This window comes from Natator depressus, chromosome 1, assembly GCF_965152275.1.
Source record: "Natator depressus isolate rNatDep1 chromosome 1, rNatDep2.hap1, whole genome shotgun sequence".
Classification (NCBI taxonomy): Eukaryota; Metazoa; Chordata; order Testudines; family Cheloniidae; genus Natator; species Natator depressus.
The window spans coordinates 327,245,627-327,272,542 of record NC_134234.1 but is presented as its reverse complement, the minus strand read 5'-3'; the positions used below and the strand labels follow the sequence as shown (position 1 = coordinate 327,272,542).

Below are 26,916 nucleotides of genomic sequence, written 5' to 3'. Positions count from 1 at the left end.
CGTTTATATAGCTTCCCTGCTAATGGGCTAGTTGACTCATTCACTCACTAGCCCCAATCTGGCCTGGTAGTCAGGTACACCTTGTCCAATTAGGCATTCTCCAGGCGAACCTAATTAATACTAATAATGGTGCCTAGAGTGCTGGCTCAAGTGCTAGACCTCATGACTCTGTCACATGTCTCCTCCCTTTTTCCAGCGGAAAGATACATCTTCTTCCTCACTTTCCCTCCTTTTCTAGAGGTACTACTAGGCCTCTGCCCCTCCTTGCCCTAAGGGTGTTTATCTTGGATCTTGTTATAAGGTCCATCCATTCTCCACCCACAAGAATCAAGTTTGGTGGGTAAGGGTTGTCCCCATAATTCTGTCTCTGCCCACAGGTTGTCACACCAAGGGCAGTCTGTTGGGTTGTGCTCACAAGGAAACCAAAATTAAAAGAACACTAAGGTTTCAAAATCGAGCACAGAGTAATTAGGAAATGCCAAAATTAAGGTTGTCTATGCAATCTTAATTCCACCCCTTTGGGTGTATGTATTATGATACAGACTTCAATTAGATAATCATACACATTTCTAAACAGGTCTCCTGCCACATTCAGTGTTCAGGATGGATAGTGCTCACTGAATGGGCAGCTATTCAATATTTTTATCCTTGTTCAATATGTAATCTCCTGGCTTGCTTACTGGACACTATTCAAACCCTCCTCTGAAGACAGAATTATTCATTTCCTTATGGGATTTCTATAGTATTCATCACTATAGTATCTGAGTGCTTCATAAACATGAATAAATTTATTTTCACAATGTACTTGTGAAATAAGGGGTGCTATTATTCTCCATTTTACTGATGGGGATCTGAGGCACAGAGAGATTTAAATGAAGTGTCTACTAATTCTGAGTGCCAGTTTGAGCTGATTTTTAGTGTCCTTAGTATTATATAGCACTTTATATTTTCAAAATACAGCTCCCACTGACTTGTGTTGCAGTCGTGAGTACTCAGCACTTCTGCAAATCAGGTGTCTCAAGTTGGGCACCCAGAGAATAAGGAACACATAATTAGTGGCCACTTGTGAAAAGTGTGGTATAAGTGACTTGCCTAGCATCACACAGGAAATCTGTGGCAGATGCAGAGATGGAATCCCGCTGTCCAGGGCAGCATTCAACTGCTTAAACCATGAGACAATCCTTTCTCTTCTTGCAACCTTGCCTCCTTCATTATACACCTTTCAACTTCAGCAGCAAATGAAGCAGGGATCCTGCAGACAGCACTCTTTCACTACACAACCCTGAGGCATCCCCACAGCAGGTCCATCCTGTGCACTGAATGAGACAGGAGTCCTTTGGAAAAAATAGAGTGGAATCACATAGTTAAGGGCTGTGCCATAATGCACATGCACAAGCGACCAAATTAAGGTCACACAGGGAACTTCAATTTTGGCATTTCCTGACTTTTGAGTGCTGGACTTTGCTACCTTACCGTTGTTTTTAACATAGTTTTTTTTCTGTGTAAGGATATATCAACTTATGGCTTGAGAGCTCTTTATGTGCAGTACTATTCTTCAGAGAGATTGTGGCTTTGGTAAGGTTTCATGGTTATAAATTATATCAGAATTTGGCACAGTTAGTTTTAAAGGTTAACTGATGCTGTTAAAACCCCACACCATTAGAACTTTTATCCATGCGGAAGCTGAATTTATTTATTTGTGGATTTAAAAAAAGAAAAGAAAAGAAAAATAGTTGAGTGAGCCTTTATGATTGTTTATTTTAATTGTTGTAGTCCTCTGCAATTTTGGTTTTGACTGAGACCAGAAACAGAAGGGGGGTGGGGTGGGGGGGGCGCTCTTGTGGTATTTTCAACTAGCCCAAAATGAGAGATAACTGGAAATTGTATGAAAAATATATTCTTCCAGTTTTCTAGCCCCTCATTGGTCAAAGTGTGGATAAAACATCTGGGGCCACATTCTGCTTTGCACCCTTGTATAGCGTCGAAGAGGCTGCACACAGTGTAAAAGCAGAATTTATCTCCTTACCTTTTGGGTTCTTATCCAATTTAAACTTCTCAATGTTTTCAAATTTTGCCCATCAATACTTCTGAACAGTCCATAGTCACTTGTACTGGTTTTATGTTACTGTAACCTTTTTGCGCATGACTCACTTCTCATTACCCTGTATTTATGCTGGTGTAAGTCTGTTGACTTCTGTGATGTTACTCCTGATTTACTCCTTGATGTAGAACCTCACTTTGAGCCTAATTCTGCTTTCACATGTATCAGCACCAGTCTAGAATAATTCCATTAAAGTCAGAGGAGTTACATCATTGTAAAAGTGGTGTAAAGGAGAGGACAATTTGCCATGCTGTATGATGTCTATAAAAGGAGTGTACAGAGCAGTGGCAACTTACTTAGAAGTGACCCTGCTGCCTTATGTGATCAAAAATAGTGGCTTCAAAAATCTACACATCAGTTCATGTGTGACCTTGTGCCAAAAGATTTCCTGTGAACTTCCCCTGTGAACTACAAGCAGCTTCTTCTATATATTGGTATCTGGACTTTTTACTCGAGCGTCCGACTTTGGCCTCTAAGAACAACTGGGAAGTTATTAAGCCAAAGACATCATCCAGTTTGGACCTAGTTTTTGTCTCAAATATAAAACAGTTGAGTCTATACACCTAGTTTAAAGATTGTGAAGAGCAATTTACTTATTCGTTTCTTTAATCTTTTTTTTTTATTGGGTAATTCTTCCCACAACCATTGCTGATTAGCCACGGGTGCCCCTGGAAAAATGGGTGCCCCCAACCTGTTCCGCCCACCCGGTGCTTCTGCCAGAGATTGGGGGAGCACCAGGCGGGCGGGGAAGGGCAAGCCCCTGTGCCCCGACCCCACACCGTGGCAGAAGCACTGGGCAGATGGAGCAGGGCAAGCTCTTGCTCCCCAACCCTGCTCTCTGGCAGGAGTGCTGGGGGGGCTTGAAGGGGACTGCAGGCAGAAGGGGTGAGGAGGGGCCCCCATGTGCTCTGGCTCAGGGCCCCACAAACCGCTAATCCAGCTCTGTCCACAACTACTTTCAATATTCAATAAAATATACATGATCAGTCTCTGTTGTAACATATTCATATACTTTTTTCCGGTAGTGGAGATTTTATTACTAAAAAATTTGTTTAAGTTATAATTTCTGACAGTTTTTACAAATGCAACTTTTATAAATGTTTATCCTTTGGCATTTCCCAAGTTGATGTGTCAGTGCTCTGAAGATTCACATCTGGCGTTGGTGGTTACATAAGCTTAACAACCAATGTGACTCTTAACATTCACAGTCTGATCCAATTTTTCAAAAGACATATGCTAGGGGATCTTTTCCAAACTCTCGTAATGGCTCCTACTCCCCCAGCAGTCAAGATTATGTTAGAGTCTTGAAGAAATGCAATCCCAGTACAGCCCTTCTAAAAATAAGTGGCCTACATTGATGATCCTGAGCACTTTGCTCTCGATATTGTGATGAAGTTGGGCTCTCTTCATTGGGTACACAGTCTTCTTTTTGATCTTCATTTGACATCAGGGGAAATTCCACGCTCAAAACTAAATTTTCATTATAGTAAATGATAGTGTTCTGTGTAAGGGTGAATATGTAAAAGATATATCCACCATACAAAAGTTCCTTCAATAAATTGCCTGATTCTGTTTCACATTAGTAATCAGACAATAGTGATGATGATGATACTATCAAGTAGTGTTCTAATTTTACAGCAGAAAAAAACCTCCACTTTTTAAAAATCTTCAAAACCTGAATAAAACTCAGGTAAATGAGGTTTTTTCCATTAAATGATGATGGATGTTTTAGTGCAGTGGTTTTCAAACTGGGATACACGTACCCCTAGGGGTACGTGAGCTCTCATCAGAGGGGATATGAGAAAAATCCTATCATGGCCGACAACACATGTATTTAGTAAGACTTGGCAATCTAATCAAGTTGAATCTCCTTTCAATTAAAACTGCAGCAGCGTTGGTGTACCTCAGAATCAGAGGGTTTCAAACTGTGGGGCGTGCCCAGTGGTGAGCTGGAGCCGGTTCACACCAGTTCGCGTGAATTGGTTGTTAAATTTTGAAGCAGTTTTAGAACCGGTTGTTAACCCGCTTCCCTGCAGGGGGCGCTGAGGCTTTGATGGGCTCCGGCCGGGAAGTGATGTAATTCCTCCTCTGGCCACCGGGGGTGCTGCGCTGTGGGAGCCATGTGGGCTGCAGCCAGCCCCTGCTGCATGCACCCGCTGCCCTGCCCGCACCAGCCCCTGTCTCCAGCCACCCCTGCCCTGCCTGCAGCCAGCCCCTGTCTCCAGCCAGCCCTGCACCCCCTGCCCTGCCTGCAGCCAGCCCCTGTCTCCAGCCAGCCCCGCACCCCCTGCCTGCAGCCAGCCCCTGCCACACGCAGCCCCACCCTGCCCGCACCAGCCCCGTCTCCAGCTACCCCTGCACCCCTGCCCGCAGCCAGCCTCTGCCGCACCACCCCCTGCCGCACCCCTTGCCCTGCCCGCAGCCAGCCCCTGTCTCCAGCCAGCCCTGCACCCCCCTGCCCTGCCTGCAGCCAGCCCCTACCTCCAGTCAGCCCCTGCCCCGCAGCCAGCCCTGCACCCCCTGCCTCCAGCTAACCCTGCCCCACACCCCTGTCTGCCGCTAGCCCCACGTCCACTGGTGCCCTGCAGTTCCCAGGGCAGTAACCCTGCACACCTGCTTCAATGAGGGGGGCAGGGAGCAGCTGGGACCCACACATGTGCACACCCTAGGGTGACCAGACAGCAAGTGTGAAAAATCAGGATGGGGGTGGGTGGGAATAGGAGCCTATATAAGAAAAAGACCCCAAAATCGGGACTGTCCCTATAAAATCGGGACATCTGGTCACCCTAGCACACCCCCAGGGAGTGGCGGGGACCCACACATGTGAAACAGAGCTCATTTTTAGTTCAGGCCCATCTTTTTAAAAAAGAACTTTAGGCAGGGTTAACATACATCCGTAGTTTCCCGGACAGGTCAGGCTTTTTGGTTCTTAAATCACCGTCCGGGAGGGGTCGGGGGTCGGGGTGAGTTGTTTCTAAATAGACAGTTTGAGTTGTTTCTAAATAGAAGGCAGAAGACTAAAGGGGCACGTGACCACGCATGTGTCCCCCACCCCCACACATTGCCTCTGCCTATCTCAGATAGGGGTATGTGGTAAGCTATGTTATTTGGAAAGGGGTACACAGCCTAAATAGTTTGCAAACCACTCTTTTAGCGGTTAGGACACTAGCCGAGGATTTGGAAGTCCTGGGTTCAATTCCTTGCTCAACCACAGACTTCCTTGTGTGACCTTGGGCAAGTCACTTAGTCTCTCAGTACCTCAGTTCCCTCTCAGTAAAATGGGGATAACAGCACTTCCCTACCTCACAAGGATGTTGTGAGGATAAATAAATTAAAAATTGCAAGGTGCTCAGATACTAGCATAATGGGGGCTGTGGTTAGATGTTTGGCTGCGTGTGTGTGTTCTCCCTGTGTGCTGTCCCAGCTCTGTGCAGACAGCCGGCACAGCAGACCTTGAGCAAACCACTCAATGACCACAAAATCTATTAAGGTACGAAGGCGCCAGACCAGGTTTATTGTTGACAAAGCACGGTAATAGCACCTGGCACTCTATGAGGATACTGAGGGTATGTCTATACTACCCGCCGGGTCGGCGGGCAGCTATCAATCCAGCAGGGGTCGATTTATTGCATCTAGTCTAGACATGATAAATTGACCCCCCAAGCACTCTCCCGTCGACTGCTGTACTCCACCGGAGCAAGAGGTGCAGGCAGAGTCGACGGGGGAGCGTCAGCAGTCGACTCACTGCAGTGAAGACAATGCGGTGAGTAGATCTAGGTACTTTGACTTCAGCTACGTTATTCACATAGCTGAAGTTGCGTAACTTAGATCAATCCCCCTCACCCTAGTGTAGACCAGGCCTAAGAGATGTATACCCGTGACAACGGACACAGCTCAGTGAAAGGCGGGACTTTCCATTCCTCCCTCGGCTGGACAAAAATACTCCCTTTGAGATCCCTTTTTATACCCTGATACAAACAAGTTAGTACTGCCTCCGACATAGTTATTTAGTGCCCCCTGACTTGGCTAGTTATTATCTTGTACACGTTGGTTTGATCAAAACATCTTTATTACGTACTGTCATCCTGACTTTATCTTTTAGGAGGGGTCAGTGTGTTCCTGTTATCCTTGGGGAATGTTTTTGCACCATCCTTGATATCGGGATGTTCTGGTACCACTTGATATTGGGATGTGTTTGCTTAAGTACTCTGTGCTTAGCACTTCTGAGGAATGTGTATTTTTGCAATATTAGCCCTATTCTTGCCAGATTCTGTGAGCTGGTTCTGCTTCATACCAGGCCTCTGATACAAGGGCTTATGCCTCTGGCTCTCTTCCTACTACAGGGACCATATAAGTATTAAAGGTAGACGATGAAACCTCATAATAAAAAAACCCCTAAATTGATAATCAATTATTATCTTCTCTAAATTAATCTGAAATTGCCTTTTGCTGCTATCATTACTATTAATTGTTGGCCCAGAACTTACTGTGTGTTAGAGAAGCTTTGAACAAACAGCCTTAAACCTGGTTTACCAGCTACCATGTGATTCCTCAGCACAGGTGAATTCTTGGCTTACAGTCGCCCTTGTGCTCCCTCCCTCGCACTCCACCCAAGCTTCGCAGAGTACTGCTCTCAGCAGCAGCCCAGGATTTGGTACATAGCATGCATTAGTATATATGACACTTTGCAAAACACAAATAAATCCTGTCTCTGCCCCAAGTAGTTTGCAGTTTAATTCAGAAATATGGTATATGAGACAGTTCACATGCAAGAACGCAACATTTTTAGTGATGAAATCAATGTAGGGATGGCTTCATAAAATAAATGTATGTTTATGGAAGGATTTGAATGGACAGACGTCAGGGGACTTGGTGTACCAGAAACTGAAGTCTCTTCCAAGCACAGAAGACAGTATGAAAATGAAGACATAAAGCCAAGAGTGTGAGAAGGAGATGATGGCAACAATTAGGATTAGAGATGGATTCAAACTGTAGAAGCTGGATCTGGATTGAGGTTTTGAGCACACGAGTTGGTTTGAAGTTGTTCACATATGTGGATGTGGTTTTGGCTTGGGCCAATTTCTAGTTAGGAGAGAAGATACAAAGGAGCATTCAAATAGGCAGAATGGGTGTAGGAGGAAATGAGAGCAGAGATGGAAGCAGGGATAGGGATTGTGAAGAGGAGATAAGGACAAGGAATTTGGGATTAATGGGAAAGGAGAGTGGATGCCTGTTATAATAATCAGAGGTGGGGGGTGGACACAATAACATGGTTAGAGTGACAGAGAAAGAGGATACAGTTAGTTGGCCTACAGGGGAAGGGGAGAGGAGACATTTGTTGGGAGCACAGAGAGGAGGAGACTCCAGATGTCAGTCAGTGTGAGAAGTATTGAAAGCCTACATCAGAGTAGAAGGGAGAGAGAGGAAGGATGATGTTTGGAGATATTGAAGAGGTAACAGGACTCAGTGAGCACCTGGACATGATAGGGGAAGGAGAAAGAGGAGTCAGAAATAACAAGGTTGCTAGCGTGGGTCAGAGGGACGAGGGTGCTATTGTCAACACTGATTGGGAGGATAAAGAAATGGACCGCCTCTATTTTTGCCAACTACATTTTTTAGAAGCAGAGATTCCTTTGCTGATTTGAATGTTGAGCTGTGCCTTAGGGCTTGTCTATTCAGGGAGTTTAAATGAATTAACTAAAGCTGTGAAGTTAATGTGCATAAATTAAAACCTCTGTGTGGGTACTCTCATTCAGAAGTAAAGTTTGTTGTAGTTTAATCCTCCTAAGCAACAATGCACCAAGGACACTTTACTTCTGAATGAGAGCATCCACACAGGTGTTTAGTTCACTTGAATTTCTGCACCTTCACTTAATTTGTCTTGACTTTCCTGAGTGAGCACATGTAGGCAAGCCCTTAGAGTGTCTTGCTGAAACAAACTACACAAATAAAGAAAGTGCAACTCAAGCTTCATATTTACTTAGCATAAAGATGTTTATAGAAGTGAGTCAGTGGGAAGAGACTGGTGTTTAAAATTTGATAGTTACCTCCCACTTAATTTTACAATGGGGCCTAATAGAGGGTTGATACAGTGTTCATTCTGTGTAACTATGTATTATTTTCTCTCTCTTTATAAAGACTCCATCTCTCTACTTCTAGCATACTTTTCAATATGAGATGTAGGAGTTCTGTTTAATCTAGAGGTAAGAGTCATGGTCAAAATTTGGATCCAGATCTGGATTTTGAACACATTAAATATAAAGGGGTTTTGGATTCAAAGCTTTTCAGCCCATTATAGAGGTAAGAACAACTCTGAAATGTGTATCTGGATTCCAGAACAAGCTAATTGTCGGTGTTCACATTCAGGCTGCAGCATGTGCCAAGATATAACCCTCTGTGTTTTGTTTTGGATTCAGCTCTAATATATTCTTTAGTTATCCCTCAGGCAATGTAGATTAAAATTGGCACTACATGGTTCTTCCACACCAATGCTATAAAGCAGGTATTTTTTCCTCTGCTGTGCTGTATATCATAATAAAGCTACCAAGCACATAGAAGGGGTTGAAGAGCCAATGTTCAAAATATAGGGTAGGAAAGTTACCCAAGCTGTGGTATAGCCTAGAATTTCAAATTCAATAATAATACAGGACATGAATTAAGGCTCCTTTGGGGCAACTTTACTGTGCATGAGCAGTACCTGCTCAACAGATCACCCCAGCTTCTCACTGATCTCTGCAGCATTACACAGGTCACATTTTATTATGACTGAATTGTTTTAGAACAGTTCCTCTACTGTATTAGGTACAAACCTGCTTGTCTTTAAAAACAGGGACAAATTCTTCCCCCATTTACACCCTGGTAAACCCATTGACTCGAACAAGTTGCCCTGGTATCACTGAGAACAGAATTTGGCTCAGTGGGTTCATTGCGAATTATCCACCTAATTTTTCTCTAGTAAACCTAGCTACTGTTACCATTAAAAGAAAATTCCACCTTCATTAATATCAAATTTCCACAAATGCCAGCATGGGGTGAAATCCTGCCGCCATGGAAGTCAATGGGAGTTTTGCCATTGACTTCCACGTGGCCAGGATTTCTCCTTGGTTTCTAAGAATGGTAGTCTCTTCTATACTCATTTCTTTACTGTGGAATTCTCTAGGGAAGGAACAAATGGTAGTGTTGACTGCTCTTTTCCTACCTTACCATTGTTGTGAGGAATAGGATCGAGAAGATCATCCTCAGTTTGCCATGCAAAGCTCCAGGCTGTGCGCTTGTCCTTTCTCCCAAAATTCCATATGGTTTTTGTTTTTTCTGCACAAGGGCTTCCTTTAATAAGTAGTTCATTTAAAGATATCAAAAGAGAGACAATTTTATGAAAAATTGGTACTTTTGCATTTTTGAAACTTTTTTGTTTTTGCGTTAGGAGTGTGATGGTGAAAGTGTAGAGGCGTAGAAGGGATGTGGGAGAATCTGTCACAGCTTTCTGAATCAGTCAAAGTGATAAAATTAGTGGGGTTCCTTTTGGTCCTCAAATTGTAAGAAATAGTTTCATTCAAGTTCCAAAAAATAGATAAGTGATAAAATTATTTCTGCTAACGATTACAAAACTTCACAGGACAGCGTTAATATATAACCCATAGCACTTTTTATAAAAATGTAAAAACATAACACAGAATCACACTCCCTTTGAAGTCAGTTCTACCTTTTTACTAATTAAGGCCCTGATCCTGCCAAACACTTAGGCATGTGTAACTTTAAGCACATGACTGTTCCTATGGAACTCAATGAGACTAGTCATGCATTTACATTTAAATGTGCATAAATGGCTTGCTGGATCAGGGACTAAGACCTGATCCTGAAAAGCAATCCATGCAGGACTTTTTGCAGGATTGGGACCTGATAGAGTTGGGTGGATGGGATAGTGTAAGAAAAGAAATAATCATTTAGATTTTTTAGCCATATTCATATGCCTTTTGTGTTTTGCCTTTTGCAAATGTTCGTGGAAAATGCATTTTAAAGTTGCATTCTTGAGAATTTCCAGAAGCCAAATTTTAAATTTGGAGGCTTAAGTATTGGTGCCAGAAGTGCTTCTCCTTCAATCAGGGAACAGAAATAATACTTTGTGACTTACCTGACTAATTGGAACTAAAGGACACGGCTCAATTTATGAAGATCAGTTCCAAATACACTCAGCTCAGTTTATGATCAATACACAGAATAAATGTTGAGGAATAATATCATTAAATTAGTTCAAAGAATGAATAAGTCTGAGGAAATTGCAATCTATTTGCAATTATTCTAAAAGAGGGGGAAAGGATACATTCAGAGGATAAATTGTTCATTGTGAATAATTCACTCAGCTCTGCTAATTAATCCTCACAACAGCCCTGTCATGTGATATTATTATATAACATTGTAAAGGGTGAAACTGAGATGCAGAGAGGTTAAGTGACTTCTCCAAAGCCACACATTTTATGAGTGGCAGAGATGGGGCTATTAGACTGGCAGCTTTTGTTTCTATTACTTGCCTCAGTGGGTCACTGCAATCCTCAGTCTAGCCACTTCCTCCAAGGGCAAACTGCAGTCTGGCTTAGCCACTCATCACTGGCAATTGCAGGGGGTGAGGGGAAGTGGAGGCCCAGGCCCACCCGCTACTTTGGGCCCCGACCCAGGGACCTTCTAGTGGCAGCCACTTACTGCCCTCCTCCAATTCTCCTCCACTGCCTACTTCCCTGGGCCCCTTCCCTGTAGCCCCAGCACCTTCTCTGCCCCTTTGTGTCAGGGTCCCAGTCTGGCAGTCATCAGCCTAGAGCTCTCCAAGCCTCTGCTGACCCTGCCCATTACTGCTCTATCTTAGCTGCTTCTCTAAGAGCCAGTTCTTCTCCCTTTGCCCTGGTTTTATTTATAAAATCAATAAAAATGTTTTTAAAAATTGAAAACTAAAGAACAGCTACTGCTTCAAATCCCTTTAGTGAATCTACCCTAGAGGGTGCATTTACCAGCTTGCAGAAACTTAGGCATAGAAGGGACATCACAATGGCCTTTTGGCTTTGGAACGAGCTTGGAAATCATAACCTCAGTGCAGAGGGGCAACTTTTGCAGATGGACTGCCTTGGGAAGGGGAGACAGGCAATTAATCTGACTATGAAGCAGAGGTAAAAGCATCCTACAGATGAATAAAAGAGAAATTTAGAGTTCTAGCACAGAGATATATATAGTACCACTGTGCATCTTGATGTTATTGACTGATGTTAATATGATCTTTAAAATGAGGGATTTGAAAATAAGTCATACAGAAACCTATGTTATAACATTTCGTTTTCCTGAGATCCATTCCCTTTGCAAATTAGGAGATCTGGCTGGAATTAGTGATGCACTAAGAATGAATGACATTATCAATAGAACACATCTATATTAATATATATTTAATATATTATATTAAAACTAATTTAGAGACTGTTTATTAACATATTTACAGTTGAAAACTATAGCTGGTAAATTAACTTGTAAAATTACTCATCAGACTATGAACAAATACCAATTAGCAACAATTACAAAATGACTCTTGAATAATTATTCAAATATGTTTTTTGGGGGGCATTTGGAAGACACTGACATTACCGTAGTGTGTTTAGTTTTAGATTAATTAATAATTTTTGTGCTACAACATCTTTTCCATCAACTTTTCAATTACAGGAAATATAAAGAGGCTTTCAAGCATTTGAAATGACTCATTTGAGAAGCCACTGTTTGTCTGAATTTAGTTCAAAACAGCCCAGACTAGGATTAATGCAGATCATATTGACATCTGTGAAAGATCTTGAGTCTGATGCATTTGTTGGTCTTGAAAATATTTATCTCTCTCTAGAGAATTCTGATCTCAAGTTTCCAGAAGTTAGGGCACTTCTTTTTCTTAACTTTATGAAGCATAAAATGAGTAGCTTAAAGGAGCTTTAGGACATTAGCTAATAATAAGATTTATTGCTTTTTAGGTAGGTACTGTTCACTAATCCATCACTGATATTTTGGGCGTGTTGGAAAAAAACTCCCTACATTAGGGTCTGAATCCTGCAAACATTTATGCATAGGCTTCACTTTAACACGTGGGAGGTCCCATTGGGGCTACTCAATTGGGTAAAATTAAGAATGTGTGTAAATACTTTCAGGATTGGGATTATAATAACAAAGAATATGACTCTGACACTGACTGCTGTAGAAACAACCTAGTATCTCTCTGTGCAGCAAGATTTACATAGGAACCCTTATATATTTCAGACATTTTATGCCCTAATCCTGAAAGCAAATGTGCTAACATGAGTCCCTGAGGCCACAGAGAATCTCATTGGTCTTGTAAAAGTTTAAAGAGGAAATTAATTGTTTTAGAGTTGCCAGACTTGACCATCACTGACAATGTCATCAGAGACCCTGGATTTGAATAGCTATAGAGTCTGAACTGCAGTACACTAACACCAGACTCGCTCTTAGGAAAAGGAAACCGCTCTTTTTCTCTCCATTTACAGCTCAGACCATTGTGAACATCACTGATGCTGCCGTAGAAATGACAGAGTGCATCAAGGGGCAAGGTGAGGGCTACCGAGGTACCATGAACACCATATGGAGTGGAGTCCAGTGTCAGCACTGGGTCTCCCAGTTTCCTCACCAGCACAACATCACTCCAGAAAACTTCAAGTGCAAGTGAGTAGCGTGTGCAGGTGTCATAGATTACAGGGCAGAGATCAGTTCCTGCAATTTAGACATTCGTGTCGCCAACGGGTATTCAAAGAAAGGTTACTACTTTTTTAATATTGTCATCATCATCATCATTACTCTGCATGCTGACATGTTCATTGTTGCCTCTGACATTGGAAACTACACGAATATTGCAAGAGTGTGCTATAAATAATTCTTACTCTTTGAAAACAAAAATTATGGGTTATTATGGGTCACAGATGAATTGGTTCAAGGCTGTCTTTGTTTTTACGCACTGAAGACCCTTATCCTGAAAACACCCATGAGCTTAATTTTGACCACATGAGTAGCCTGATTTCAAAGTTAAGTACATGTGTGTTTACAATACTGTGGCCTAAATCCCATTAATAAACCATCACTGTTTCTTAGAAGGAGACAATTGTTTATCTGTAGTTTTAATATTCAGAAGTAACTTAGTCTTGGTGTCCCCCCCTTTTTTTTAAGCTAAACAATCTCACTGTAGATACTTGACATTTATAATATTTTATGGAGTTAACTTTTTTTATTTTGTTGTCTTGTCAGTTCTATTTCCCCCTCATTAATGATTACATTTCTAGCGTGTATTTTCATTACCTTGTCTAGATTTAATGACACCGATCCCTTGGCCTGAGCACAAGACTTGAGTGGAAGAGATTCCAGCCCGAGTTCTAACCTTGGCTCTGAGAAGCACTTGCTCTGTAGTTTTGGGCAAAACACTTATATTTGCTGCGTCAATCCCTTCATTGACCTGGGGCATTGTCAGGGTTGTTTAATGTGTGTTATATCCTTTAGAGAGTTATCAGTAAAATGAACAATAATTGGAGTCACTTGGATATAGGCGCAAAGCTAAAAGCATTCTCTCCTTGGGCAAGAATATTGGGTTTAAATCACTCACATGTTAACCTTTTGCGTTCCTGTTGACTTCAGTGCGGGAATAGAATTGGAATTGGTCCTGAATCTCCTGTATAAATCTCATAGATGTTTGAGCAAGACCTTCCTGCGCCCACCTGAAAGACAATCGGTGAGGCTGTTCCTGAAGTGTTTTCTCAGCCAAAATACAATGGAGTCTTTGACATTTTGCCTGAGTCACTACTATTGTAAGATTAGGCTTAATGTACTGTTCTCACAACCTCCTGTAAAAAAGTAGCCCTGTAACAGTTCACCTTGAAAACAATAATGGGGCTGATATGCAGGCCTTACTCATATGAGTAGTTATTAATCATGCTAGTAGCCCTCATGAAGTCAATGGAACTGCTTGTGTGACTGAGGAAAACCCATGTGAATAAGGGTTACAGGATCAGGCCTATTTATTATAACGTCAGTTATCAATGACTGTTGCAGATGGGAAAATACTGTGGAATGTGAAATTGCAAAGAACGTGAGAACAGCTTTCAGGAGAAAAGAGAATAAAACTTACATTTGAGAAGTTTGATTATTTAATTCAAGCTGTGAGAGATTTTTAAAGAGTGACTCCCTTGTGATTAGATTCCTATTCAAAAGGTAACACCTGTATAAGATTTCAACACAATTTTTTCATATACTAAGATTCAGTTTCCTAATTAAATCAACGAGAAACTACAGGACACCATTTCTGAACATTCTACAGAGCCATTCAAAGTACTGAGAATTTTTAAATCCTATGGCATGGTTTGTATTTTTTTAAATACTTTTAATAGGTTTCAGGTGTATCTGATGCCATGCAAGAATTTTGTAATCAGAGAAAGCTTTGAAAAAAATGGTGGAAGTTCCCATATGGCAATATACTACATTTAAAATATTATTGTACTTAAAGTGAAATCCTATAGCTAGTCAAAACATAGATCTACTGGAGATGATTCCCCTTTAACCATACTCCAGTTACAATTGCTTTACTTTATTAGTCCCTGCTTTCTTATTGTCTCACCTAAATCTCTCTGCACTAAATACTGATCAATAACATACAGACCTCAAGGAGCCTCTATTATTGTTAACTTGTAATAGAAAAAGCAATAGAACACAGCAGTTTTAGGTTATGCCTAATATAAAATAGCATATTTATTTTTATAGGGATTTAAGAGAGAACTACTGCCGAAATCCAGATGGATCGGAGTCACCTTGGTGTTTTACTACTGACCCAAACATTCGGATCGGTTATTGCTCCCAAATACCTAAGTGTGATGTGTCAAATGAACAAGGTAACCGATACAAAGGAGATAAAATATTTTAAGTTCAAGATGCCAGACTGACTTCCTTGATTCTGATCTCAGTTACACCTCTGCAATTCAGAGCGACTCCACTGGCTTCATTTGAATTTCATTGGTTTTACAGTCATATCAATGAGTTCTGAATCTGGCCTAGTCCCTCTAGTCAGGCAAAGGAAGCAACAGTGAAAGTGTTCCCCCATCTGACGCCCTATTGCATTAAATCTTCTGCTGATATAAATCAGTACAGCTCCATTGAAAGCAAGGAACTGTGCCATTTTACACCAATTGAAGATCTGGACCATTGTGTTTTCTGCTTGAGATGGAGGGACCATCTCTAGATCATTCTCCAGGCCTAGCTATGTCTTGATCTCTCTGCTGAAATTGCCAACAAGGCTACCAGATCTGATGTATGGTTGGTTGGTTGTTTTAATGTGGACTCCTGACCACCGGGAAATGAATGTAGACAATAACATGCAACCTACCCCAGATAGCTGTGAATTTTAAACAAAATCAGGAAGCATTCTAATCTGAAGCTTTAACATTACATACATTTTCTACAGATATTTTCCCATTAGATCTCTGCTATATGTCAACTTGATCCTGCAAGATGCATTGTTATCAATGGGAGTTGACCGCATTCAGCATCTTGTAGAGCATGCTCAGGCTTTGACCCTATTTTAGAATAATTCATAAGAAAAGATTTCAGCTTTATTCCATTTATCCTAGCATTCCATTAAGATTTTTGGTGGGATAAGGGGCTTGGATTTTTCTGAATTAACAAGGATTAAATTTTGCCTCCTTTTTATTGTGTTTGTAAAAAAACAAAAAACAAAAGTGTGTTGGGGGCAGTCTGTTTGGAATTAAAATATTGACCATTTAAATCAATCATTTTATATATAAAGTCTTATGTTATTGACCATTTCAAATTATTTTTACACATACATGTTTGGTGACAGCACATCATACAATAAACATAATTTATGCTTCATTATCAAGGCATGTTTTGAAATTGTATTTAAGTTGAAGGTGCACTACTCTTTGGCCATGCCAGAGAACAGAAAAACTCCAATTTATCTATTGCTGCCAAAATCCAGAACCTCTCCTTAATGAGTTCAGAAGTTTTGTTCTCAGTTCTGTTGAGGACATCTGGACTTTTTAAAAAGAGCACAACATATCCTGGCAGCTTTTAGAAGTAGAATAATTTGCAGTGACCCTGTTAAGTTAACTGTAAGCAAATTATATTTAAACTGAAAAGCTTCCAATTTATCTAAGAAAGACACAGTAAAAGTAAGTTATTGCATACTATAGTTAAGACCCTAGGCCTTAAGAAGGGGATATATCATCTAATTTCAAAAAGGTTGACTTTCTCTCATTAATTTGTTTTCTGGTTTTGGTTATATTTGCTTTATCTTGTATAGTGTATGCTAAATATAGCACTTGATTATCTTTAATTATGTGGATGCTTGCTGTAAAAGAACAACTTTCTTTTCATTATTGCACAAGTTCCTTCAACATTACTTTTTCTCAATATTCTTTTTCCAGATTGCTATCGTGGGAATGGCAAGAATTACATGGGGAATTTATCTAAAACAAGATCTGGATTAACATGCTCTATGTGGGACAAGAATATTGATGACTTAAGGAGGTGTGTAGCTACAAGACATAAATGAGTCCTGTACAAACATCACCTCCAATTTGCACCTCACTGTCTTATGCAAACACTTCAAAATATCCCCTGGAGTTCCCAGCATAATTTCTGTCAGCATTTAAGTATATTGTACAATGTGTCTTTGTTCAGGCTTGCCACTAATTACAGACTTTGGGATCTCATAGCCAGTACATGCAATGCCTGGGATTTTCCCGTCTCTGCCCTTTAAAGTTCTGGGAGAGGAGGGTAGGGAATGTAGCATAAAGTTGCTCCCTAAGGATGAGTACTGCTAGTTGCTGTCTGCTCCCTGCTGAGCATCCTCAGATCCCATTGACTTCAATGGGAAGCCAAGATGATTGGTGGTGAAAAAGGCAACTCAGTTTAACAGGCATAGTTTCAAGTTGGTTTTAAGATGAAAATGGATAAACAACCCAAGAAAGGTTCACAGCAAGAATAAGAGCTCTCTGGGCTGTCAATTGTATTCTAAGCACCAATTCAGCTTGCTCAGAAAGGGGCTCTAAATAACTCCCACAGCAAAAAGTGCAGATGCCTTAAAGGTACAACACCCTCCTCACAAGATTAATCACAAATTGAACTGTTTCAGCGATTCAGCGTGCAGGGATGCCACGCAGCTACTGGCCCCTAATTAAACTATTCTACCTCAGTAATGCAATTCGCTGCTCTCTGATTTGTGCTGTGTGTTTAGTTTGTGTAGTCACTGTCTGGTTATTTCTCACTGTACAATACGTGAATTGCTCTACACTTGTGTTGACTGCTGTTATTAACCGATTATATTGAAGGGATTTGTCATGATCTGAATGTACAAATATGTCTATTCTAATTGGGACCTGTAAGCTGTTTGCTTTGATTGGCTCATCCCATTCTCATCAGCATAAGTAGAAAATCTCTACAGTTTTAGATGGAAGAGAAGTCCTGTTGTTATGCACATGTATGCGTGTGTGCATGCATACTCTGAAAACACTACGAGCGGAATCTTTAAGGCATGTGGGTGGATTTTTAGGCCTCTTTCTGATCTCTGGTGTGGAACGTGGAATCCTGATTCACCAGCCACTCCCACCTAATTGAAAGGAAATAGGATTTGCTCTTTAATGTGGCCCAAAGCCTCCCATTGAGCACACTGCCTGAATACGGAGCTTTGTGCTAGGTTTCTTCATATCAAGCTGAGGAAATTAATTTTCCTGCCACTCCTTGAAGCAACTAGAAAGCAACTCTGCAACCCTCCCTGCAGTTCTTATGCTTGAATATAGTCCATGTGAATTCATTTAAAATTAGGAATGAATGTTCATACCAACATACTTATTGGTAGAATGTTTTCTTCTGTAGGCACATACCAGTATTCAGGGAACCAGATATTAGCAAACTGAAGAAAAACTACTGCCGCAATCCAGATGATGATGCTCATGGTCCCTGGTGCTACACAAGCAATCCTCTCATTCCCTGGGACTACTGCCCAGTTTCTCGATGTAAGCACTGACGATGCCTTGCAACTTGGGAATTACTGTCAGCTGTATAATGTCGGCTATCTTGTTTTTAATGTACATTTGTCTTTGTTCTGGCTGTTACATGTTACACAAAACTTAAACTCTTATCATGAATAATTTGTGCATTAGTTGGGGGCAATGGGGAGAAAATGCCTTGTGCAAAGCCTGTGCCAGGGAGATTCTCCCTTGACTGGCTCCGAGGCTCATTTATGCTGCCACAGCAGGACAAAAGGGCTGTAGCAGATGAAAGAATCCTGCCCACTGCAAGATTACGAGTGATAGTCAAGCAAGGAGAGGAAGAATGATGATTCAGGGGCTAGGGTGTTACCCTGGAACTCCTGAGACCCAGGTTCAATTCCCTTTTCCGTCTGCCACAGACTTCCCATGTGACCTTGGGCAAATCACTTAGCCTCTTGGTGCTTCAGTTCCCCATCTGTAAAAGGATAACAACACTTGCCTACCTCATAGGGGTGTTGGGAGGATAAATACATAAATGAGCATGAGGTGCTCAGATTCTGGGGGAAAGTGGGGTTCATATAAGTACCTGGATAGCATAATTTGCCCAAATTTCTACAGTACTACTTAAATAACTCAAGTGATCAAAGGAGACAAATCTTAAAGAAATCTTTGCTTCAGTGTACAAAGAGTTTATTCACCATTATACTCATTTGCTATAGTTGATAGTCTTAAATATGAAGCAAGAAAGTACAAACTCATTGCCTTTTATTTGTGTGTGTGCATGTGTGTTTTTCTCTGTGTGAATTTTTACATCTCAAAACACAGTATACATTATATATGGAATAAAACCACAGATATGTGTATGGGGTACTCCCTTTAAACTTTTAGAGAATGATGTAATGTTCCCCCTCTTGGCAAATATTGTGGAAGTCATTTTCAGTAAGATCATATGTTAAAATTAAATGGTGTAAATAAACAAAAAGAAAAGGGATTGGAAAAATTAATTGAGATTTAGTGGGGGGAAAAGTTCATGATGTGAATTATGGAATTCGCATTTAAATTTGAAAGATGTTTATCTTCATTTTGTATCTTAAAATTGGAAATGCTTCATAACCTGGGAGAACATTTCAAGAGTAAAATAGGCTCTTGGTTAAGGCAGAAATGTGTCCCTATGCGTTCTAGGAGTTAGGAATAAAATCACACTAATTCCTAAGAGCAATTGGCAGCATTTTTTCAGACCCTAACACTGCAGCCATGTTCAGGCTCTGTCTGCAATACAAGCGCTACAGCAGTGTGGCTGCATTGCTGCAGCCACACAGCTGCAGTGTAGATATTTGCTACAGCAAAGGAAGGGGTTTCCCCTTTGCTGTAGTAGATCCATCCCCTTGAGAGGCAGTAGCTAGGTTGATGGAAGAATTCGTCCATTGAGCTAGTGGTGTCTACTGGGGCTTAGGTTGACTCAACTGGGTCTCTCAAGGGTGTGAATGTTTCACACCCCAAGTGATACAGCTTGGTCAACCTAAGTTTTAGGTGTAGACCAGCCCTTAGAAGGAGATCCTCTGATTCAGGTGTTGTTATATCTGTTGAAAGTAAAGAAACTGTGTAAAAGGTGTTTTGTTTTTGTTTTGTCGGTGTAGAGGAGAAGAAATAGTCGAACAAATGTCAAATCTATTCAGCTTTTGATTTTATTATTAGTACTTTTGGATTGTTTACAGCAGGAGTGGCCAACCTGTGGCTCCGGAGCCACATGCGGCTCTTCAGAAGTTAATATGCGGCTCCTTGTATAGGCACCGACTCTGGGGCTGGAGCTACAGGCGACAACTTTCCAGTGGGCCAGGGGGTGCTCACTGCTCAACCCCTGGCTCTGCCACAGGCCCTGCTCCCACTCCACCCCTTCCCACCCCCTCCCCTGAGCCTACCATGCTCTCACTCCTCCCCCTCTCCCCAGAGCCTCCTGCACGCCACGAAACAGTTGATCAGGAGGTACGGGGAGGGAGAGGGAGGCGCTAGTGGGCGGGAGGCGCTAGGAGTGGGGTGGAGGAGCTGTTGGGGGGCTGCTGACATATTACTGTGGCTCTTTGGCAATGTACATTGATAAATTCTGGCTCCTTCTCAGGCTCAGGTTGGCCTCTCCTGGTTTACAGCAAGCACTAGTGGGCTATCTGGCAATGGTAATTATTTTTGGTCACCACTGGCAGTGCTATTTCTGGATTCAAACCCCAGAGTTAGAGGTGAAAGTTCTCCTAACTTGAACAAAGCTTAAGCAGTTTAAAAAAATATAACTGGATTTGAGTTGATCTTCAGATAACAAATTTGGCTTCAGATAAATTTTCCCTAATATCAATATATAAATAAGATTTAGATTTTCCAGAGGCTTAGGGTTAGGAACCCAACTTCCTTGGAAAGTCAGTTGGATTTGGACAAGTAACTCGTTTTCATAACACCAGCCTTATTTATTAGTATTGGCCGATGCTTATGTGAAACCAGATGCATGCATTGGTAAATGTCCGTGTAGTTCAGATGTATCCAAAATTAAGCCAAGAGGAAAAATGTGAAATAAACATTTCTAAATGTTGCTAAATTTTTTCTGAAATTAACTTCTACCCCCTTCCTTGCCTCTATGCCTTTGTGGCCTTTTCCAAAGCTCATTTAAGCCTTAATCTTTGTGAACTATTAAAATCAGTAACATAGCATTTATTTTTCTGTTATGACTCCTCTTAATTTTAGACTTTCTTTTATTTTTCACTGTTATGGACGTCTTGTGTGTCTGCTAGGTGAAGGTGATACAACTCCTACCACAACAAATTTAGATCGTAAGTAATTGTTACCTATATACTGTATGTCCCATTATGATAGTTCCACTTTCTTTGAGTGTTTCTGTGTATATGTATGAGGTAAAGGAATAAGTTCCTTAAAACTAGCCAATCCTTTCTGACTGGCATGCCAAAATATCAGCTAAAGAAACCAAATTACTTCTAGGCTTAAGAAAATGAGATTTACAAAAGAAACACTTAAAATTCCTTGGCAAGCTGATACCTTTATGGTGTTCTGTGATATACATTTTTAAACTCACTCTTCCAACTGGTGAGATATGGTGCTAGCTTTCAGTATTAGCTATATAATTATATGAATTTCAACAATAAAACTATTTAAATGTTTTCATGCCAGCAGCCTGTTTAAATAATAGATGGCCTACTGCCACTCCAACTGATGTAATTTTGAATGCTTTTAGTAGCTCTGAGAGAAAAAAAAATCTGTTTCTTAAAAATTGACCTTTCTGTGGTCCTTATGTGCAACTGTACAGGTTTCCTCCCGCTGTTTTTAGTAAAATGTGATCTCTGGACCTGCTTTCAGATACTGTCATTTCTTGTGCCTCAACAAAACATTTGAGAGTTGTAAATGGAATCCCAACACAAACTAACGAAGGATGGATGGTTAGTTTGGCATACAGGTAACTATCATTTATCAAGATGACCCTACTTTAAAAAAAAATAGGTTTGAGGTTACACTAAAACATACACCTCAGTAAAGACACACGTACATTGTGGTTAAACACTGCATAAGCAAAGTATAAATATGCTGGAACAACTGTTGAATCCAAGTCTGTATTCTTCTTGTCCATGAACTGGTTATAAGCTCATTATTTCTGTCCTATGTATAAGAACTGTTCTTTATAAAACATGCATAATCTTCTGCTTTCCAGATTAGCTACTGTAGATCCATTTATATCATTGGCATCACATCTAGCCTTAAAATGTTTGTTTCAGTGACTCTTGTTAGAAAATTGAGTTGCATGTTGCCTTCTGCAGTTTAACAGCAGTACATTAAGATTTAAGATGACATGCAGGATTTAAACCAGTGTCAAATTTTAAGGTTATCTGTTCATCTCGTTACATGCAATTGAAATGCAATATGTATGAGAAATAAATATGGGCAATAAGGAAATCCCTTTTCTCCCTGTAAAACAAGATCCTAATGTCCACAGATGGAAATGTATATTACATTATGAAAGATCTTATTCGATAAAGTTATGGTAATAGTTTATCTCATATTGTTCTCCGTTTGGTACCATATGAAGAACTCCCAACATAAAAAAATGTATGTTCCTTAAACTCATTATTCTGCTCCTCCACAAATGCAGTTCCTAACCCATTTGTTTGCCTTTTCCAATTGATGTATATTTCTGTACTATTTTGATAGCTGTATTAGCCTTTCTTTAAAGCTCTATGGACTATTTGAGCCCTTTGTACTCCCATCCCCCATCCATCTCCAACTCACTTTCTATTAGAAAAGCTAATTTTGGATGATCAAACTGTTCTATGGTGACCATGTTCCCTGAATAACAGGAATGTTGCATCAACTTTTTGTTCTGCGTTTGTACAGCACTTAGCACAATCAGGTCCCGGGCCATGACTGGGGTTCCTCGGCACTGCCAAAATACAAATAATTATCATTTATAATATTTCCAGGGTCTGTCTCAAGGTCCCAGTTGGTTTGACAAAAAACAATGTTTTTGTCCTCTTGAATAAGCTGCTGATCAGCTGGCTGAGGGATTGATCCTACAAGGCTGGTGTGATCCAGCAAAACACTTCAGTGCATGCTTAACATGTGAAGCATTGACTTCAGCTGGACTACTGACAAAGCAGGGCAGGTGCACCTGTGCTATGTTGAACCAGACAAGTGTGTTCAGCACATGCAAGCAAAGAAGGAAAAGGAGGTTTGTTATATGACTGAGGAAAGGAAAAGGAAGGAGTGGGCATGGCTTTTCTCTCACCCCACAGCTGCCCAAACCCTATTATATACGCACATTTCTGACCCTTTCCAAAACTATCTTCTACCTGCTTACCATGGCAGGTGTCTTGATTCTCCCCTTTAATATTTGGTCACCAAAAGCAACTCCCAGTTTAGCTTTTACTCTGGCAAGTGGGTTAAAAGTAGCTTGCAGGCCACAAACTGCTGCAGAAAAGGCATTTTGGAAGAGTAGGCTGTCTAAATCTCTGATATATTTGCCCTCAGTGCTTCCCTCTGTCCACCTGCCACTAGTACCTCTCTTCCGGCCCTAACTGTCTTTGTTCCCCTTCCTCTGTTAACTTTTCTCTCTCCCATACCCATAATGGACATAGCAGCTTTGTTTTGTGAAGTTTTTTGATGATGACGCTTCATCTGTGCATTGTCAGGTGTTGCTGCACAGGTGACATAAGTGAAAAAGCCCAGCCACTGGCCAATTGGAATGTGTCTTTGGACACTGTGTCTCAGGCCATACCACAATATATCCTCAAGAGAGACAGAATGACCAGTGGCTGGGGGAATGACCAGAGACATTTAAAAGATTATGGGGTCTTTTACTGAAAGATGAATTCCGAAAAGCTTTTCTTTTGTTTGGTTGTAGGGAGGGTGAGTAAAATTCACAAGGAACAAAATTATGATTGAAAAATACTTTGTTGGTGAATAAGAATACGGTTTTATTATTCAACTGTTGTATTGTTAGAAACAAACCCACTAATTATAATAGAGGTCTGAACCAAAACCTCAGATCACTCTGGAACATTTGGGCGGGGGGTGGAGGGAGGAAATTTTAAAATCAAATCAGTCTCCTAATCCTAGTTTTGAAAACATTAGAAAGTGTTAAAATGGGCAAAACCAAACTCAGAGTTGAAGCTCTTTAAACTTTGGGGTGCTTGAAACCCAGATCTGGGACCATACTTTGCAGCTAAGGCCCATCTCTAAAATGTAAAGAAAATTAATTACCCTGAGCATCCTGAGATCTTGGCCAGATTCTGTTACTGATTACACTTAAGCAAATCTGGAGTAACTTCATCTGCAGAGAAGTTACTCTGAATTTGTGCCACTGTTAAAGCAGAATTTTGACCTCTGTGTGTGCCACTGTGTATGTACCAGTCACAACTTCTAAATGAGATGATGCCAATCTGGCCAAGTGACACTGACAAAAAGTTTATATGTACTCTTACTTGTGATGCAGTGACAAGGAATCTGGGCAGAATCTTTCTTTTAAAAAGAACCCAACTTGTTCCCCAGCCGAAATACAGTCCAAAAAGAAGTAGAAGGCAAACATCTGTGTTAGTCTGCTATCTTTGAACTGCAACATAGAATAAGCATAAGTGAATTTGGGCTCATTCCAGTAGTTCTTGCTAAAGCTTTGAACATCTGTATGATTTGAATTTATAAAATGTGAGAAGTTAAACTTTGCCCAGAGCACTGATGTATCTCCTTCCAAAGAGCGGCAGTAAATAAATATAATGATTTTGGAAGTAGAAAGAAGCAAACTAATTAATCTGCATTCCAAATTCTCTTCTTTATTCCTGGAATATCTGTCATATTTAATCCTTTTAATTTTACATGATATAGTATGCCGCAGTTTCTATAATCTCACACAGGTCATCACATATTGCAGATTGTTTCCAACTGAAGTATGTTGGGACTGGATAACCCAAGGGATTGGTAATCAAATAGGAACTTTCCACCTTTAGGTCAATACTTGGAATACGAGCTAGCTGAGTAATGACCAAATGTTGTTACCATCTGGTGGCAGTTTAGGGGCCTGTCTGAAATGAGCTGGTAATTTCAGTCCAGTTCCTACTAGACAGATAGCCACATCACAGTTTTACATTTGGCTCCCTTATTTTAGTCTCAGCATTGAGGCCAAAAAATGAATGAACAGAGAAATGAACTTCCCCCTCATCTCTAGAGAGTGGGGCAGTCTGAGGGAAGCCTACATTGCTCCAGTATTATCCATGATTCACCTGCACTGTAGAGGGAGATCTTCATTTTCTGGGGCTGTCAATATACCTTTTAATGGCACTAAATTTATTTAAATAATATGATTGTGTAACTGAATGGTGGCCTTAGAAGTGCTGTTAGAAGTTTTGGCTTGATAAAAACCAAATAGTACAATTTTTTTCCCTGTGTTTTTTTTCCCCCCCAGGAATAAACATATCTGTGGAGGTACTTTGGTAAAGGAAAACTGGGTTCTAACAGCAAGACAATGTTTCCCTTCTCGGTACAGTAGTTTGTAGATTTGCATTGTTGAAATGTATTTTCTTTCTTTTAAGCCTGTGGCACAATGCATCTTCCCTTTAAACCCTGCAGTCTTCTCTCTTGCTCTATCTTCAGTCGTTCTCTCTTGATAATGAATGTCTTTATGGAAACTTGCTATTCATTTATTATCATTATCATTGCTCCAAAAGAGCACTGGACACTTTACAGAAAGTATGAAGTACGACTGTCTCTTTCAAGTGTGATAATTAGACAATTGCCTCTTTATAAAATTTAATTTCATGCTACTGCTGGGAATTGGCTAGAGTATAATACAAACCTGGGCAAATCTCGGAAAGTTCAAAGGTTCAGTTCACTGAGAATCTGAAAGTTTGGATATTATTAGGAAACAAAAACTACAGTTAGTGGCACATTTCATCCGTCCAAACCCTTAAAAGAATGGAAACAAGAAGTTAAGAGGCAAGACTTGTGTGGCAGAGTTTGAACCCATTGAGTCATTGGGGGGAGAGAGAGAACATGCATGAGAATAATTTATAGGCTGATGGTTAGAGCATTACCTAGGATATGAGTGTCCCAGAATCAAGTTTCCCCCTGTGACTAATTATTGATACAAAGTGCAACAGTTTCACCAGGAGAGACTGGAGGAGCTCGGTATCCAAATGTCACATAGCCCCGTGGTTAGAACTGGAGAAGTGATAGATCTCAGTTCAAATCTTTTCTCCCCCTCAGAGCCTCCCAGGTGAGTATCCTTATGAGTTGGCTAAAGTTATGAGTGAGTTTCTCCTCTTTTCCCTCCCTCTCTTTCAGCAGCTTACTAAAATGGCATAAGGTGCCTAACTCTAAGAGAGGATTCACAGATGAGAATTGCTAGCAGACATAGGTGCTTCCCTGCAGTCTGGACTTAAATGCCTATGTCTATGAGGTGGTAGGGCTTGACACTCACCTTTGGTCAGCATCTCCCATTGGCTAGTTAAGCAGCTCCCTGCCTAGCATACTGGTTTCTGTGAATCAGTCTAAGGAGCCTATCTCTCCCCATTCACTGTATAGGAGCCAAAGTGCCTAACTCAGGCTTAGTGAATTGCAGTGATTTTCTAGACATCTAAAAGTTAGGTGCTGTGATGCTCAGCATTACACACCTAACTTCTTTTGTGCATCCAGGCCTTACTACTTAGCCATCATTGCTCCATAAGATCTGAATATTCACAAGAATTCTGAGAGGTCATGAAATTTCTGGAGCTTTCTTATTCTGCCTTGGAAATACAAACAGAACAAACTTTCAGTTCATCCTCTTTAGGTCCTGGCTGAAATCAGGAAGTCCAGTCTCATTTTGCAAATGAAAACTAAATAATTTTTAAAAGTGTGACCTGTTGGGTCTTCCAAAAGGATCAGTTTGAGTTTTGGATGCAAGTTTCTATTGGTTCTTATTTTATCCATATTGTTTTCCCCTCTCTACACTGCTGAATTACTAACATGTTCTAATTTATTGACCTAGCATCTTCCAGAGTATAGACTAAGAGGCCTGCCATGAATATATGTGGAAATGAACTGCATATTTTTATCCTAATATAGAAGTGGAGAAAAGATGGGTAACCTGCTACAAGATCACTTCCACTTTTAAAAATAAAACTTCAGTAGTTCTTGTCTTAGATGTCACAATTTTAAAACCATTAAAGCTCATTCAAGCTGCAGTACTTGCAAAGTGAAACAATACAATCTTACAGTTGGTGGAATTGATATAAAATGTACAAAACCAAAAAAAAAAAAGAGAGAATACGGGAATAG

The 26,916-nt window shown here is 40.6% G+C and overlaps 1 protein-coding gene across 1 annotated transcript in view; it reads left to right on the top strand.

Moving 5' to 3' along the window:
- The window catches only part of HGF (hepatocyte growth factor), a 71,906-nt gene that overhangs the window by 35,270 nt on the left and 9,720 nt on the right, over positions 1–26,916 (top strand). The window contains exons 8-14 of the mRNA XM_074952664.1: positions 12,622–12,796; positions 14,876–15,003; positions 16,555–16,657; positions 18,005–18,144; positions 20,895–20,933; positions 21,475–21,571; positions 25,064–25,138. Of these exons, the coding sequence (XP_074808765.1) occupies positions 12,622–12,796; positions 14,876–15,003; positions 16,555–16,657; positions 18,005–18,144; positions 20,895–20,933; positions 21,475–21,571; positions 25,064–25,138 (757 nt within the window). The remainder of the gene's footprint in view (positions 1–12,621; positions 12,797–14,875; positions 15,004–16,554; positions 16,658–18,004; positions 18,145–20,894; positions 20,934–21,474; positions 21,572–25,063; positions 25,139–26,916) is intronic.